Source organism: Leuresthes tenuis, unplaced genomic scaffold, assembly GCF_036924035.1.
Source record: "Leuresthes tenuis unplaced genomic scaffold, fLeuTen1.0.hap1 SCAF_13, whole genome shotgun sequence".
Taxonomy (NCBI): Eukaryota; Metazoa; Chordata; class Actinopteri; order Atheriniformes; family Atherinopsidae; genus Leuresthes; species Leuresthes tenuis.
Window position 1 is genome coordinate 22,586,154 of NW_027325367.1, and position 18,237 is coordinate 22,604,390.

At 39.0% G+C, this 18,237-nt stretch overlaps 2 protein-coding genes across 2 annotated transcripts; one reads left to right on the forward strand and one right to left on the reverse strand.

The window, feature by feature from the left end:
• Positions 1 to 4,900: 4,900 nt before the first annotated feature.
• LOC140266801 (ATP-dependent RNA helicase DDX51-like) lies at positions 4,901 to 8,614 on the reverse strand. The gene is made up of 5 exons (XM_072361896.1): positions 8,608 to 8,614; positions 5,607 to 5,776; positions 5,373 to 5,523; positions 5,051 to 5,196; positions 4,901 to 4,957 (listed from the first exon to the last, which is right to left on the reverse strand). The coding sequence occupies exons 1-5, from the start codon at positions 8,612 to 8,614 to the stop codon at positions 4,901 to 4,903; spliced, it is 531 nt and encodes a 176-aa protein (XP_072217997.1).
• Positions 8,615 to 10,969: 2,355 nt separating this feature from the next.
• Positions 10,970 to 17,459, forward strand: LOC140266802 (uncharacterized). Its single transcript, XM_072361897.1, has 9 exons — positions 10,970 to 10,992; positions 11,095 to 11,184; positions 14,954 to 15,072; positions 15,160 to 15,279; positions 16,628 to 16,709; positions 16,796 to 16,863; positions 16,988 to 17,062; positions 17,189 to 17,240; positions 17,371 to 17,459. The coding sequence occupies exons 3-9, from the start codon at positions 15,001 to 15,003 to the stop codon at positions 17,457 to 17,459; spliced, it is 558 nt and encodes a 185-aa protein (XP_072217998.1). The 5' UTR covers positions 10,970 to 10,992; positions 11,095 to 11,184; positions 14,954 to 15,000.
• The last annotated feature ends 778 nt before the right edge of the window (positions 17,460 to 18,237 follow it).

Sequence of the window (18,237 nt, forward strand, 5' to 3'; positions counted from 1 at the left end):
CTGCAGCCAAGCTGAACATGAGCAGCTCACAACAGCAGCTGATCAAACAGTGAGGTGTAAAAAAGCTGCAGCCAAGCTGAACACGAGCAGCTCACAACAGCAGCTGATCAAACAGTGAAGTGTAACAAAGCTGCAGCCAAGCTGAACACGAGCAGCTCACAACAGCAGCTGATCAAACAGTGAAGTGTAACAAAACTGCAGCCAAGCTGAACACGAGCAGCTCACAACAGCAGCTGATCAAACAGTGAGGTGTAAAAAAGCTGCAGCCAAGCTGAACACGAGCAGCTCACAACAGCAGCTGATCAAACAGTGAAGTGTAAAAAAGCTGCAGCCAAGCTGAACACGAGCAGCTCAGAACAACAGCTGATCAAACAGTGAAGTGTAAAAAAGCTGCAGCCAAGCTGAACACGAGCAGCTCACAACAGCAGCTGTATATATATTAAATGTATTAAACCTTATGAATTAAGAATGGGATGTCACTCAAGTTCATAAATTCGTAAAGGCAGATGAGCGAATACTTTTGGCAATATAGTGTTGTTACTGTTTACAATCATTACAAAATCTGGTCTTAAAGGTTTCGCGCATTGCACCCACTTCTCCCAATTTCTGTCTTTAGGTCTACATAAAAAGTAAACTTATCCATCTTATAAATCCCAACTGAAACCTCTATTCTGTCATTTATAGTTGGTCCAACAGGCATCATCCATTTCTTGGTCAGTGCTGTTTCGCTGGTGTATTGTACAAATATTTTTTCATACCTTTCACTTCTGGAGGAATATAGCCTAAATAAACCACTTTGAATTTAAATGGTATCTGTGTTTTAAAAATAATCTGGACTGTCCTGTGAAATTCTCTTCAATAATTTCTTATATTTGGACATTCCCAGAACACATTTGCTATCACTTGCTCCACCACTGGGCAACAGTTTTGACAGTTTTCCTTCATATGAGGGGTGATGGCAACATTTTTCCAGTCACATTTTCTCCATATAATGTGATTTTGTACATCCACTGGGAGTCACATATGACATGCCATTCATCATCTGAAATGAACAGGTCTCCTTCTCTCTCCCACCTGTTCTTTATACATCTATATATTATTAAAGTTGAGTGGGCTTTCAAACTGTTTAGGTACTTGTATAGTTGAGTTATGAATCCTCTAATAATTTGTATGCTTTCATAAAAATTTGCTGGCCTCCCTGCAGTTTTTATTTTTATGATGTTTTGGCTGCAGGTTTCTTAGTTGTAGATATTATTAAAAGTCGTGCCTTTTCTTGTCCATGATTTAAATCTATCATCCATTTTGTTTGGTGTGAAATCCAAATCATGTGCTTCCTAACTAAGAATCTTAATATCTTTTTCCAGTTTGTGTTCTTTTAGGATTTCTTTCCACAACCTAAAAAACAATTTCACCCTTGGGTTTTCCATCCTATCTATATAGCCATGCACGTTATCTGACAATATGGCCTTTATATGTACATCAGGCATCGTTTCACATTCTGTAACTTTCCACTGTGCCCCATGAGATGAGTTCCATCAACACTGTAATACTTCAACCTGCCATAAGATATAATAGTTTCTTAGACACGGTAGGCCCGTCCTCCTTTTCTTTATAACTGTAGCATTCTGTATTATATTCAGGTTTTTCTCCCCCTGCAATATAAATCTAGATATAATTTTGTCCCACTGTGAAATAATTTTGGAAAATTATAACTGGGAGGCCCTGGAATAGATATAGAAATCTATGCAAAACATTTATTTTAATTGTTCCAGTCCTTGAGCTAATGCTTGTAAATGCTTTCAATCTTTTTTAATGTTCTACATCAAAATGCCAGTTTTTCTGAAATAGTCTTAAGGGGTTTTTGAACAGGACTACCCCAAGTATTCCAGATATTCACGTCACTTTAGCAGATATGCATTTTGGATTTTTTTTCAGCCAGGTCTAGGTCGTATGCAAGAGTTTCTGTTTCATCTATGACTGTATACCGATAATGGGCTAATTTCTTCCAGGGAATTCATAACTTCTGGGAGGGATGACTGTTTTTGGCTTTTTTAAAAAGTACATTAGAACACTGTCCACGTCGCATGCTGTTTTGTGTTCCGTTTTTGCACATTTTGATACCTTTAATTTTGTAGCTCTGCCTAATATATTGTGGTCGGGTATAAGTATAAGTATAAGTATAAGTATAAGAGGGAACCAGGTGCAACCCTGTCTCACTCCTCTCTTTAGTGTGAAGGGTTCAGACAATCCTTGCAGTGGGCAATCGTAGATGGTGTTAATACATTTTATCCTTGCATCTTGGAAGCCAAATTTATTAAGGACTTTGTCGAGGTATTGGCAATTCAAAGAGTCAAAAGCTTTTTCAGCATGCTTTTTCTTAGTAATATTGCTTTTTTCTTATGTTGCTGTATGTTTTTTTTATTATATGGAGGGTGTGTCTCATATTATCATGCGTTTGACAACTATGGATAAATAATGACTATACATAATGACCTGTCCGGTCATTAAAGCTTTTCACTGTCTTGCTGTCTAACAAATTTCAGTATCAAATTGTTTTAACTTTACACTCAGCAGGCTGTTTTCGAGTTCTGCTGGAAGAGAGTGCATTTTAGGCTGCCATCTCAGGTGAATCCCAGAGTTTCTATCTCCCTTCAGTTATCAGGCCCCTCTCTGTGGAGCCAGCTGCCAGTCCAGGAGGCAGACACTCTCTCTACCTTTAAGATTAGGCCTAATCCATCCATTTACTGTACCCGCTTAATCCGTCGGTTGGGGGTTGGAGCTTATCCCAGCGGGTCATCGGTACACCCTGGACAGGTCGTCAGTTCATCACAGGGCCACACAGAGACAAACAAGCATACACACGCTTAATTTTAGAGACAATTAACCTAATTAATTAACCTAATTTTTGGACGGTGGGAGGAAGCCAGAGTACCTGGAGAGAACCCACGCATACACGGGGAGAACATGCAAACTCCACACAGCTGGGAGAGTTGAACCTCTCGCTGTGAGGCAACGGTGCTAACCACCACACCACAGTGCAGCCGCCTTATAATTTTGTATTTGGTAAATCTTATAGTTGGGGATGGCATAGTTACGCTACTATAGGCCTGGACTGCTGGGGAAACTATAATCTCATGATGCACCTCTCCTCACTCTGCTCTCTTTTGCTCTGCATGTACACACTCATTAAATGCTTCTTTTTCTCAGCAGGTATCCGTGGTCTGGTGTTATGGAGCTTATTGTTCCCTCTTTCTGGTCCTCTCAATCCCCAGCCAAGCGAGCCAGATGCCTTGGTCTATTTCAATCATGTGAAGTGTGTACAGGCAGGATTGATTCAATACCCAACCACACAATCTGCGCGTGTTAGTCAGCCTCTGAGAGCTTTGGTTTTGTATCATTTTGGTTACACTAATATGATTACATGCATTTAAAAATCAAATCTTGGTTTCACGAAGAAAATAATGCGTTTGTTTTTTAGTTTCATGTAAATATGCTCACTGAGGCCTCCAGAGGCCCTCTGACTCACCTAGCAGCTGTGACATTTTTTGGCTCTCTCCTCCTGAAGATGGTCATGGCTTCTGGTTCACCTCCTGAACTAAATACCGCCTTTAATACCTGGCTGAGCCAGGACTGGTGGACAGTAGATTTCAGTGTTGTTTATTATCTCCTACATTTCAGTTAGATGGCTTTTAAGAACTCACAAGAAACCTCAGATGTTCCAGGCACAAGTCAGAATTTTTGTTGATGTGATCAACCAGTCAACCAGGAGCAGCCACAACTATGTCTGCTGTACTGTGCCTCACGCTCCCTCTGGAAAATAAATCAGTTACAAAAACAGCTCAGCCTGTGTCCATGTGTGTCCAGTCCTTCAACAGTGAATACTGCACCACATCCTGATCCTGTCACAGCAGCAAAAATTTACATAATGTCAACTTGAGTGACAATAAAAAGAAAAAAACAATTGGGGAAAAACTGTTAAACTAATATTAATCACCAAAGCAGTTACTTGTAGTGTTTAGCTACAACGAAACCAGTCATTTTTCATCTTTCTGTCTGTTATTTTCGCTCTTGAAGTGCAAAACACAGAACAACAGCAGTACCACAAGATACAAGCCTGTTTCATGTTGAAACAGGAAAGTTTGAGGGGCCGCCACACCCACTCCCACTCACGAAAACTCAGGCTTTTGATAATTCATTTAATCACACATAGCTTATGACCATATGAACCAAGCTTCAGGCATCTCCGATTAAATCTCTAGGAGGAGTTCAGTAAAATCTGAGGTGCCAAAATGGCATCTTTGAATCAAAATGGCCAACTTCCTGTTGGATTTGTTGGTCTTGACATAATCTATACGATCTCAAAGTTTCATGAAATTCCAGGAGTTGAGTTTTTGAGCGTGTTCAGGCCCCCAAAAGAGCAATTCATTTAGGAACAGAAGAAGATGAAGAAAATTAATAAACACTACAGATAAAATGAGCCTTTCGTGTTCAGGCCTAACAATAAACACGACAGATACATAAGGCCTCAGCACCACCTTCGGTGCTTGGGCTTGATAAAAAGCATTGAACTGCAAGATTTTTTTGGACCCTTACTTTTTGTCTAAGATCAGCATGCATATGCTTTGTGAGTAACTAAATAAGCTTTATCTCCCTAAAACTGTTGCAGCTCTCTGACCTTTCCAGTATTACAGCTTTTGCCCTCACCTGTGCTCTGAGAGTGAAGCCTGCTCTGCAGCAAAGGACTTCTGACCAGCTAGCATCACCACTTTTAATGTAGTTCCTTCAGCATATGATGCAAACACTTTGTAAACTTGTACAAGAAAAAATGTCAGCAAAGCTAAAGAAATTTAGAGTAAAGTTCTTTCAAATGTCTTTGAACAAATGGTTAAGATCTTGGTTCTTAGGTTGGCAACATGGCCAAAGCCCGGACTTCACACACCACTCGCTCCATTAATACCTGGCAGTGAACAATTTATACTATTTACACACATGCACCAGAGCCTGCACATTACTTTCTCAATGTTATTTGACGGAGATGGCGGCAGCTAACCTGTATGACAGGCAAGACGAAGGAAAGAGTCTTGCCACTGCCTGTTGGTGCAGACACGCAGATGTCTCTGGGTCTGTAGCCACCTTCACCAATCAGCAGTCCATACTGTGCACCTTCCAATATGGCTGGAATGACTTCAACTTGCACTGTGAAACAAAAGAAAATTATTCAAACCTCTATACTCGTGCATCCTCAAAACATCAAAATGTTCTCAAACAATTTCAAATAACAGCATTTTGTCAAAGTTTGTCAAGTTACCATATTTACATCTTTGGGTTTCACAACTTCAAAAAATGTGTATACAAATACAATGTTTCATCACCTGGAAAGAAGTGTTGAATGCCATTATCTTGCAGTCTTTTAAGGAGCTGAGCACAAATCCCTGACACATTTTTAACAGGAACGAGGTTGCTTTTAATGTCTCTCTGAATCACATCAGGCTCAGTGAGCCACTGAGGCAGGACTGCGTTTACCTGTGAACAGAGGAAACAAAAATGTATGGAGAGATGGTTCTTTTTCTGGTGACTACTGGCCCTGTTTTTAACCATCAATGTACCTTTTGAACAGGTTTGCTCTCAAATCCTCCAAGAAAAGTAAATCCAGTTAGAGCAGATGTTTTATCTGAACTTTCTTTTGAGTCATTTTTCATCTCTTCCAACTCTTGTCCTCCTTTGCATTCCCCTCCATCTCTTTCAGACCCAGGAGAAACAGCTCCAGCTGAGTTCCCTAAAAAACAAAAACAGATAAACACAATCCTCAGTTTGAACTTTGTGTATCATTTGAGTATTAAGAATGGGTCAAGCATGACGCTGCAGTACGGCACGAGACTCAACCCCCCTTAGTCTTCCAGATAGGTTGTGGCGCTCATACATCTGGAGGTAAGTTTGAGTAAAGTAGCTATTTATCTGCATCGAAGGTGTGTGGGCATCTAATCGGAATGCCTCCCAGTTGCCTACTTTTTGAGGTTTTCTGGGCACGTCCAATTGGGAAGAGACACAGAACTCACTGGAGGAATAACATATATCCCCTCTGAAAAAATCTATTTCAAGACCAACAAAATATCATTTATTACCATAAAGTCACATTAAATTGAACAATTGATCAATTAAGAAAGTTCCTGCTCATAACTCAAAAATGAAGCTTATAACAGATCAGATTTTGTTCTCCACCAAATGACAGAAAACGTTGAAGAAAACAAATGTGTGAATAAAAGTGTGTCCAAGTGAATTTAAATCATGAGGAATGAAACTGCATTGATGCATTACTTTAGGCTTTTAGGGCTCCCTAACATCCACCCAACAATCAGCCATCAAAGCATTGGGACTGTACGTCATAGTCTCTCTCTTTGGTCTTCTCTGCGTGTTTTTTGATGTGGAAAAGGCATATGACATGTTGCGGAGAGAGGGATTGCTAATTAAAATGCATTGAATGGGAATTTAGGGAAACATGTTTAACTGGACTATGGATTTTTTAAGTGAAAGAGTTATACAAGTTAAAATAGGGTCGGAGGTGTCAGAGAGCTATGTGGTAGAGAATGGTACACCGCAGGGGAGTGTGATAAGTCCAACGTTATTTACAATATTGATAAACGATATATTCGACAGTATACCAGCAGGAATGGGAAGATCTTTGTTTGCAGATGATGGGGCATTATGGAAGAGGGGAGGCAACATAGATCACATAGTTAAGAAACTACAGGAAGGGATAGATCAAGTGGAGAAATGGGGAGAAGAGTGGGGTTTTAAATTTTCAGTGGAGAAAAGTAAAGTAATGTTCTTCTCAAAAAAGAAAATTAGTGAAAATAAAAAGTTAAACTTGTACAGAAAGAACTTAGAGAGAGTAAATAGCTTTCGATTCTTAGGAATGATAATGGATTCTAGATTATACAGCATTAAAATATATATACATAGCATTAATAAGGTCTAGAATAGATTACGGTTGTGTGGGATATGGATCGGCAGCAAAATCAGTACTCTCGCAATTAGATATAATCCAAGCCAGAGCATTAAGAACTTGTCTCGGAGCAATAAAAACAGCACCAATATGTTCACTACAGGTTGAAGCAGGAGAAATGCCACTATGGCTCAGAAGAAAACAGCTCATAGCCAACGACTGGATAAATTTAAAAGGACACAAAGATGAACATCCAGCAAAGACAGTTCTGGAGATGTGCTGGGAAAAGGGGAAGGAGGAAAAAACGAGTTTTGGGTGGGTCAGTGAGGGTTTAGCAGAACAACTAAAAATACAACATATGGAATTCAGCCCAACAGTTCTGTGGACAGTAATACCAAAATGGATGCTAGACTTAAACATGTGGAACATCAAGGAAAGAAATAAAACAGCAGATCTAGTGCAGGAATTTTATAACTATGTGGAGGAAAAATATGGAGAATATGTGTGTATATATATACAGATGGGTCCAAAGAACAGGCAACAGGAGTAACAGCAGCAGCAATGGTGGTTCCCATTTATAATAGGACAATTTCAAGAAGAACATCAGATCATTTAAGTATATATGCAGTAGAATTATGTGCAATATTGCTAGCAATAGAATGGATGGAGGGGGTGAGGGATAGGAGAATAGTTATATGTAGCGATTCATTTTCATCACTCTTAAGTATTAAAAGCGGAACAGCAAAAACACATCAGGAAATTTTATATGAACATCCAGGTTAATGCAACAGGGGAGGGAAATAGTGTTCATGTGGGTACCAGCTCATGTAGGAATAAAAGGAAATGAAAAAGCAGACATAGCTGCTAAGGATGCAGTAAAGAAAGAGATGGTGGAAATTAAAGTAAAATTATCAAAAACAGAAGGGAAAAGTTTAGCATGGAAAGAAATAAACAATCAGTGGAATCAATATTGGAAGACTCAGGAAAAATGAAGACATTTATATAAATTACAAAGTGTAGCAGGAGAGGCAGGGTGTTATGGACAGAACAGAACAGAACAAGTCATTATTAGTAGGATAAGAATAGGTCATTGTAAGCTGAATAATACACTTAAGATAATGGGGAAGCATCCAACTGGGCAGTGTAGCTGTGGGGAGAAGGAGACAGTGGAACATGTGTTGATAGCATGTCCCAGATATGGAAGGGAGAGGGAAATAATGAAGATAGGGCTGCAGAGGGCAGGAATAACAGAATATAATTTGAAAAACATAGTAGAATCTGCCAAGTCTAAAGAAGGGAGGAGAATAACAATGCGATTCTTGGTAAATACTGGAATAATTAAAAGAATATAGAAAAGAAGAAATAAGGAAAAAAAAAGAGAAATTTAGTCCAGTAGATGACGGCATAGGCAACACCAAGGATGCCAGCTGCCATTAAATATCAAAGAAGAAGAAGAAGAAAGTGGTTAAAATCACCAAATGACGTTAACCAATCACAACAGAGTGCCATACATTCAAAAATAAAGAAAGAGAGCGCCGGTGGCTTTGCTGTCTTTTGGATCTATTTAGTTTCTAATAATTAAAAAAAGAGTCATATTCGTCTATTTGATGGTTTCTTATTTGTTAGATCAGTGTTTTTCAATTCCGGTCCTCGTGACCCACTACCTTGCATGTTTTCAATGTTTCCCTCCTCCACCACACCTGATTCAAATGCTCATCAAGCTCTGCAATGACCTGATAAGGAGCCATTCTAACTATGTTAGATCATTGCCATAAAGACAATGACAGACGAATCAGCTGTAAAAGTTTGTGTTCGAGTTCGTCCACTCGTTGCAAGGTAAGTTTTTAGCTGCTGAAGTTTAAATTTCAATAGCTACGTACGTTACCACAAGCTAATGCTATCTAACATTAGCATAGCAAAGGATTTTTCGCATCTTTTGTTAATTCAAGTTTGCAAATGCTGAGAGGATGCTTAATTCATACCCTAATTATTAAATGTTTTTATAAATTAATGCTTCCTAGCTGTTTTCCATTAAATAGTGAAGTATTGGTTAAAAAAGTTAGACAAATTATTCCCACAAAGCAATGTTAAACTATAGTTCCTTAAGATGCTATTCAGATCGTCTGCTAAACATTGTTAGGGGTCTAGCAGCGTAGCTGCAGAACCCTATTGTTTTTGTAGCTTTTCCTATTATTATTATTATTGATCTACTTTCCGCTGCAATTGAAGTCTATGGCAGCCCCATTAACGCAATGGTAAAAACTTGTAAAATTTGGCCCTTATTTTTAGGACAAACCCATTAGCAAACTCAACAAATTTGGTGCCCAAAATCTAAACTCTCTATCGCCACCAACATGTCAAAGTTTGAAGCACATTTAGCTAAATAACTTTTGACTCGTTGGTCCACTCGTTGACGTCTGACTAGATTTTCCGCCATCTTGAATTTAGTTGAAAACCTTAAAGTTTCACAGGTCACAAATTTTGACCAATTCTCATGAAAATTGGCACACAGTATCTTTGGACAAAAGTTACGAAGCGGATTTTTCAATTTCGACTTTGTTCACCCAATATAATCAATCAAAGTTAACGGCGACAACGCCAAAAAGAACGTGAGGCCATATCTCAGCAACCGGTTGGTCTTTTGACATCAAACTTCTACCAGAGACTCAAGACTCGTTCTCTAAGAGGCCAAAGAATTATGGTGATCTTTGACCTATAGGTGGCGCTATATTTAGCAAAAATGCATTTTTGCTCATATCTTTGGACTCGTTTGTCCAAATTTCACAAATGAGGGACCGTTGTAATCCCTGGATATAGCCGAGGTCAACCCACCCTATGACGTCATTCGCGCCATCTTGGATTGTCCGCCATTTTGAATTATATCAAAAACCTTCAAAACGCACTACAGGTCACCCAGATTGTCTGATTTCTACGGGACTTGACACATAGAATCTTCAGACCAAGCCTCACAAGAGCTTTCAAGTGGTATTTTTTAATTCGATTCCGTTTGCCCATTGCAGCCAATCAAAGTCAGCGATGACGCGCCAAAGAGGACGTGAGGCCATATCTCAGCAACAATTTGATCTTTTGACATCAAACTTATAACACAGACTCATGACCAAGTGTTTAAGAGGCCCAAGAAGTCTGAACCTCCACCCAGAGGGGGCGCTATAAGTAGCAAAACTGCATTTTGCTCATAGCTTTAGAGCCGTTGGTTCAAATTGGACAAATGAGGTACCGTTGGAATCCCTGGATGAAGACGAGTTCATCTCAAACTTGGTCTATGGACTCATGATGCCTTCCTGAGCAGCCACAGGCTTACCTGCTGTTCTGCTAGACCCCACCATCGCTGCTTGCAGCTATATTTATAATTGTCTTTGTAATTAGGTATTATGTATTCATATTTTTTATTTTACTAAATAACCTATGTTCCTAGTTTGTACTTTCCACTCTGCTCATACTACACAATAGATGACCTTAAATGGTCCAAGACTTTAAGATAGCATAACTAGACTAAATTACTGGGTCAGATGAAGCTTCTCTGTCTTGTCAGACTGGTACACGCCTAAAACAACACTCACACACACACATTTTTTTTTATCACATCCAAAGAACATGATGAAGACGGTGGCTGGCCTGCTCATTCCACTAAAAACTGGCCAATTATACTCTGTCAAGTGTGAGTACAACCTCTGTGAGATAAAGCTGATAAATGTTTCGGGAAATCGGTACTCAGGCTGACGGATTTCCTACAGGAGCTCTGTCACTCCGAGTCCAGCGCTGACATATACTTCACATGTGATCACTAATAAATACTTTGTTTAACTTAAGATTTCTCCAGCTTGTTCTTGGGCTTCCAATGAAAGATTGGGGCAAACATTTTTCTTATATCTTGAACATATGAATATATCTTTTTTTCTTTCTTTTACTTTGCAGGGAAGAAAGAGCAGGATCTGAGAAGGCACAACCAGTCCAGTTGTTTTGAAAAGCTGATGAGAAATCAATTAATCAGATAGATAATGGAAATTCCAGCAAGAGCTTTAGCTTTGGTATGTATGGCAGCATGTGTAACATTAGGACATATTTATAGTGTCTTTTTTGTGGTACTTTTGACATATTTTGTTGTTCAATCTTTTCCCTCTCGTTTGCAGACCGTGTGTTCACTGCTGAAGAAACAACCAATCAGCTCTACCAGGCTATTGCAAAGCCTATAGTTGTCTCCACTGTTGAAGGATACAATGGTATGTAATAGATGGATAACTTTATTTATCCGCTTGGGGAAATTCAGTTGTCACCTAGCTCATCCATACACACATCCACCCATAAAAAATATTCAACATTAAAAATGTATATAAAACAGATCAACAGAATCAGAATTATAACGGCATAACAACGATGCACAGAGCAGATGCAGCAAGAACCCAAAAATAGTAAAAGTGTGTCATAGTGATGAATAAATAAAAACTAGCTAATAAAATGAACATAACCAGGTATTACTGGAGGTTATTAAAAAGCCTGATGGCTGTGGGGACAAAAGACCTCCTGAACCGTTCTGTCTGGCAACGCAGCGAGTTGAGCCTCCTGCCGCTGTTGCTTCTCTGCCAAGCAAAAAGGCTATACAGAGAATGTCTTTTGTTGTGCAGAATGACCTGAACTTTAGCCCCTGTGCACCTCTCCACCACCTGCTCCATAATGACAAGAAAGATAAGACGGATGCTTACCTTAATGTGACGTTCCATCCAATCACTTTAGCTGCTGCTAGAAATGTTTTTCTGATTGATAAGTATCAGGTTACTGAGTATGAAAGATAGACCTGCCACAAAAAAGATAGACATGTCATGAATCAGAAAATTTATGAAATATTAAGATTAATAACTTAAACTATTAGTGTGATAAGAAAATTGTGCAAAATATAGGGAAATTAAATTATTCGAAAAATGGGTTCTTCTGTGACTTCCAAAAGTTTCTGTAGTGCTTGTGGTTTTTCTCAGTGTCCTTTTCAACATTCACTCATATTAGATTTTATCTACAGATGTGTGAAATCCAGTTCCAACCCAATAAAATCAACTTCATAAAAAACAAAAGTAGTCCAATTCATATAATGCTAATTAAAAAAAGTTATCAAGCCAAGGAAACAAACTGATCTCTTTGAAACTTCTCATCGATCCAATCCCCCATCTGAGGCAACAGTGGAAACCTCAAGCTGTAACCAGCCTCAGGAAGGGTGACCATCTACCTCAGAGATGTCCAGAGTCGGTCCTCGAGGGCCGCTATCCTGCAGGATTTAGAGGTTTCCCTGCTCCTACACACCTGATTCAGATGAAATGGATCTCTGCAAAATATTAAGTTCTGCACAAGCCTGCTAATGATGCAATGATCTGACTCAGATGTGCTGAAGCAGGGAAACATCTAAAACCTGAAGGACAGCGGCCCTCGAGGACCGACTTTGGACATTCCTGATCTACCTCAACTGATTTGGGGTTTTGATATCTGTATTGCCTTCAGCCTTTTCTCAGTTGTGTGTGCGTTTCATGTTGGGTTTGCATTTGCCGGTTTCAATTTCCTTTTACAATTTAGTTTTGCTGTGTCACTACTTTGTGTGCTACTCTGAAAATTTAAACAACACCATCACATTGTAGTCTTTCTGCTAGACTTTGCCCACCAGCTGAATCTAGTGTCCAGACTGAGTATTAACTACTTGAGCACCAAATTTTGTCCTTTCTCTGACAAGAGCTTGGTACCACAACATGATACAGTTCTATTCAGTATATGCAAAGTGTGACACTGAAGAATATTTTTATTTATTGGCACTCCTGTCAACTTGCTTTCCGACGTCTGTTTTATGTCAGCTGTAGAATAAGTGTCCACATAATATTTCTCTGCTGCAGGGTAGTGTTGGTAGGGTGCGTGGAAGTTCTTCCTACCAGCGAGTCGCTATAAAGGTTCTCTGATGCAGCAGAGAACCTTCCATTGGTTTCTATGACAACACATCTCCACTTTAACTATTGTTTACACATTTAACATTAGTTTACACCTTTGCTTTGAATAGTTTAAAAATAATTTGCCTGAATATGTTTAACTAAACATTTCTTAATTCACCGTGAGTGACTCTATACCGACAATTGTATGAGCTTGTCTCAAGGCACTGTGATAGCTGTGGTGCAGGAAGAGGTCAGTGGGAGAAACAATTTGTTTGAAAAATCACTACAATGATAATCTATTATGAGAAGGAGTCTGATTCTGGGCTTATATTTGAGTGAGTCTCTGTTATGATCGTGATGCCAGAACACAACAAACTTCCAGAGATGTTGCTCAGCTGGCACCTGCCAGACAAACTGCAGGTCATGGAGACTGTTGGAGCTTTGTTGCCAGCACATTGATGGACCTCTGTTATCATCACTTAGTATTGAACTGATCTCCCAAAATTGGGCTCTACATTCATTTTATTTTTCTGTCCTCCACTCAAAAACAAGAACAAGTTTCTCTCTTTTTTTGTTTTTGGTTACCATGGCGACAGTTTCTGCTCATATGATTGGTTGTCTGGGGAAAAAAGCAGCAGTGATGACACTGGGTGTCTTTATGAAAAGTTTAAACTGGGATTTTTGCAGCCACACAGAAAGGTAGAACACCCAGAAAAAATATGCCTTTCGTAGCTCTTTTTCTCAAGGCGGCCACGCATACACTTAATGCTCATTGGGAAAAACAAAAAAAAGGCGCTAGCGCTCAGAAAAACAGTGTTACGTAGACGGCATCCCTAATGTGAAAAAAAAAAAAAAAAAAAGTGGCAGGAGCTTGCAAACCTTTCCCCTGAGTGAAAATAAAATAGAAAAAAATGTTGATTACCCCAAAAGGAAATTATGATGATGCAATATTTATTATTTGATTCATCTTCTTATTTGATTTGTATGTCCTACCGAACTGTCACTCATGATCAATCAGTAGCTAGTGGTTAGCCCCCCTAGTGTTGCGTCCAATCCCCTCTGGGCCTGGCTCATTGCCTGCTCATCTTATCTGCTATGATGCCTGACAGGAGCTTCCATGTTTTACAGAGGCGGGCTATTGGACTGTAGTTGGATGGAACTGCTCCCTTCTGGGGAGCTTTTATGACCCAAACTGTCCATCCTTGGGTTGACCAGTCTGGGTGTGTCCCATCCATTAGCAGCGTGTTCATTTGTGCTCCGAGGCATTCATGAAGTGTAGTTAGTTTCTTTAGCCAGTAGGTGTGTATCATGTCCAGCTCTTCATACTTGACTCTCTCTTGGATATCTGCTCCTGTGATGGTCACTGGTTCCTAGTCTGGGAAATTGCTGTGGTCTGCTTTCAGATCTATTTGCATGTCATCTTATTACCTTGTCACTGAACATATACTTTGGATGGTTAAGTGGACAGCATCCTATTTATTCTCCTGGTTTCAGCTTCTTTCTTCTTTTTTTTACCTTTTCCTTGTCCTGTCCAGCATTATGGCAGTAGAATTGTAATCTGAATACCGTTTTATGCCAAACACATTTGCTTTGCCAAGGGAACCTTTATGAATGTAAAGCTCAGCTGGATTCCCAAGTTCTGCTTATTTATTTATTTTGTTACAATACTTTACATGTAATAGTGCCGAACCTGACAGGGAAAGAGGGAGAGCAAAGAAAGTAAAACAAGACAAACATGGAAAGAAATGATCAGAGAAGACAATGGAAAAACAGGACGAAACCAAGCAACTAGCTGCTTACCTGTAGAAACCAAACAAAAAAGATCCTACGGCCTCTGTGGGGAAACCAGGTGGAGAACCATCCGGAGCACCTGCAAGTAGACAAACTGAGAGGGGAAAAAAAGCACAAACAACACCAGCATTACTGTAGATACAGATGGTTTGGACGACACAGCAACTGTATCATAGGTGTGTGTGTGTGTGTGCGCACGAACATGCAAAATATTTGGTAGAGGTTTTACATGAATTGTGCTCAGTTATGAGTGCAGAGGGCCGTGGCTGTCTGGTTTTATCTGGCTTTTATCTTAAAGGAACTATATTTGCCTATGGGCAGACGTCTTCTGGGAAGACCTTCACCATGATGGGGAGTGAACACAACCCTGGAGTTATGCCCTTGGCTTTAGAAGACGTCTTCCAAACCATTAAAAAGGTAAGGGTTGTGTAACATTTTTGTTCCATACTGCAGTTTGAGTAGTCACTGTTTATCGTAAACAATTGTTTCACTTTTTATTTCAAGTTTCCAAAGAAGGAGTTCCTTCTCAGGGTGTCTTACATGGAAATCTACAACGAGACTGTAACTGATCTGCTTGTTGATAGCTGGAAGAGAAAACCCTTGGAAGTCCGAGAAATGATTAATGTAATTTTGAATAATCCCTTTTCCCATCTTTGTGGATTTAGTGTTCTACATTTGCTTCTGAGAGAAAGCGTAAAATTGGTATCCAATTCTGAGTCGAATGACTAACCATTTATATATTTATTATGTCAGTTTGTGTTTGCCTAAATGATTCTTGTGATTGTGTCTTTGTGTTTTCCTTTAATGCACCAGATGGTGGATCTTTACAGCTAATTTGTCCTAGCTCTTCTTCAGTTACTCGAAAGGGATTTTAATCTGTTTGATCTAGAATAGAAATATAATAGAAAAATACTTTATTCATCCCCCAGTGGGGGAAATTCAAATTAGTTGAGTAGCTCAAATAATATAATATAATATGATAATTATTATATTATGATTATGGCTGTGGGGACAAAGGACCTCCTGAACCTCTCAGTCCTGCAGCGCAGTGAGATGAGCCTCTTCGTTGCTCCATCTCAGCACTGAGAGGTTTAGTCTTCCACCTAACACAGAACTGGCATTTTTGTCCAGGCGCCTACAGTTTTTGTCTGTAGTGCAACTCCCCCAGTGCACTCTCAATGATGGTGTGATAAAATGCACATCTAACAGTAGTCATTGGGATTTGTTAGCCACAGCTCTGATGAGCAGGAACTGGAAACATAACTCCCAAAACTAGATATGCTCATTTTTGCACCAGTTCGTGGTGCTTTCTGCTGTTGCTAACTCTGCTTTTAAAAAGATTTATGAAATAAAATGAGAAAAAAAACAACTTTATTTATCCTGATGTAAAATTTCCAACACAGACTTGGAGGACCATATGAAACATGTTTTTGCAGACTTTGAAGGACCAAAGCTTGTTTAAGAAGTACAGTGTTTTTGTACCTTCATTTCTTTCAGTAGATAATGTTGATGTAAAGTCACCGCTATCGGTTAATTGTCTGGGGTACAGATTCTCTGCTTCACAGTGACATATCCGGTATTACACCCTCTATTAACAATTTCTACAATGATAAAGGGCAAGAAAATAGAAATGTTGTATTTTTCTACCAGAAAAATTGTGGGTGGGCAACGGTTTCCCGCTCTGCCTGTGAAAATGTGCCATGATTTTTGTTTTAAAAAAAAAATCTATAAATATAGGTGTTATTAGTAAAGAACTACAATAATCTGTTCATTAATGACCACAGGTGGGCAAGTATGCGGGGGTGGACTCATCAGTTTTGCCAAGGGAAAAAAAAAAAGATAAAATGAGACAATGAATGCTTTTGGTACATTTTTTTTCTTCTTCTTCTTAAATTCTTGGAACGACTGAACCCTGTGAAATGTGCTTTGGTGTTTTGCATGATCGTTATGTGTTGACAATTACTGTTTGCAGAAAAATATCTACGTGGCTGATCTGACTGAAGAACTGGTTACATCTCTTCCACAAGCTCTTGCCTGGATTCGTAAAGGAGAAAGTAAGATCTGATAGTTTTCATGAGAAATTCCTTCACGGTATTTATAGCTGATCCTAAATAAAAATCTGAAAACTATGCTTCAATAGAGAACCGTCATTATGGAAAGACTAAAATGAACGAGCGAAGCAGCCGCTCACACGCCATATTTCGTATGGTAAGGATCCTGTCTATATGCTGTCTCTAACAGCAAGGAATCAAAGGGATTACTTTTTCATTATTAATGATAAACAATTAAAAATTGTTCTTTTTTGTTACATTTTTTTATTTAATTTCCCTAGATCTTGGAGAGCCGAGAAAGGAGCGACCCTGAGTCGGGTGACGACGCAGATGGCGCCATTATTGTGTCTAATTTAGTAAGTTACTTCCCATTGTTATTTGCTTTTTTTTTCTCTATTTATTTTTACTTCGTTCACTATTTTGTCATTAGTACCATTTCTTTTGTATTATAATTATTTAGTCTTTTGCCGTTGGTCTTTTAGAATTTAGTGGATCTAGCGGGATCTGAGAGAGCAAGTCAAACAGGAGCTGAAGGTAAAGTAGAGTTGAACCTGTTGAATATATTTTGGTTTATGGGACATGTGATGCATGGTTGTTTGGACCTTATACTGTAATTTTATTGAACAGACTCTGTAGTTTACAGTCCTTTCTTTTTATATCGTAGGTGCACGTTTAAAAGAAGGTTGCAATATCAATAGTTTGTTTACACTCGGCCAGGTGATCAAGAAACTAACTGATGAAAGCCAGAAGTAAGTAGACTAAAACTAAAATTATAGAAGCGATGAGCAAACTTCAGAGCTGCACAGACTTGCTGCCGATAAAGCCGTCGCATAGAAACTGCTATCTGTGTGTGTATGCATGCATAATAATATTAGAATATTGTTCTTTCTCTTTAGGGGTTTCATAAACTACAGGGACAGCAAGCTAACCTGCATCTTGCAGAAATCCTTGGGTGGGAATGCTAAAACTCTCATCATCTGCACCATCACCCCCGTCACTCTTGAGGAGACCCTTAGCACTTTGCAGGTTTGGAAAAATGCACTTTTGTTTTTTCCTACCAACTCTACCTTAAACTTTTTATGCTTATTTCTTTAATATTAAATGGGATAGTAAATTTTCTACAGTTTGCTTTGCTCAGTACATTTTAAAGAGACATTTTACTGTTGCTGTTCGAGGTGGATGGAAGTGAAATTTAAACAATTATAGCAAAAAATATGAAGTAAATCCAATCAAATTCCATGATGATCCACATTCTTTTTTTTTTTTTTTTTTAAGTTTGCCAGCACTGCAAAGAAAATGAAGAATGACCCGCATGTAACAGAAGTGTCAGATGATGGAGCTTTGCTCAAAAGATATCGCAATGAAATTGAATATCTAAAGCGACGTCTTAATGAGGCAAGTGTCATCACTCTGTCTTCAGTCATGTTCTCTGTGGTCTGTGTGTGGTAATTTCATCACAGCGACTTTGAAACTTTTACAGGTTTCTTCATCAACGCAGACCACAGTTACTGAAAAGGAGGTTCTAGCCCAG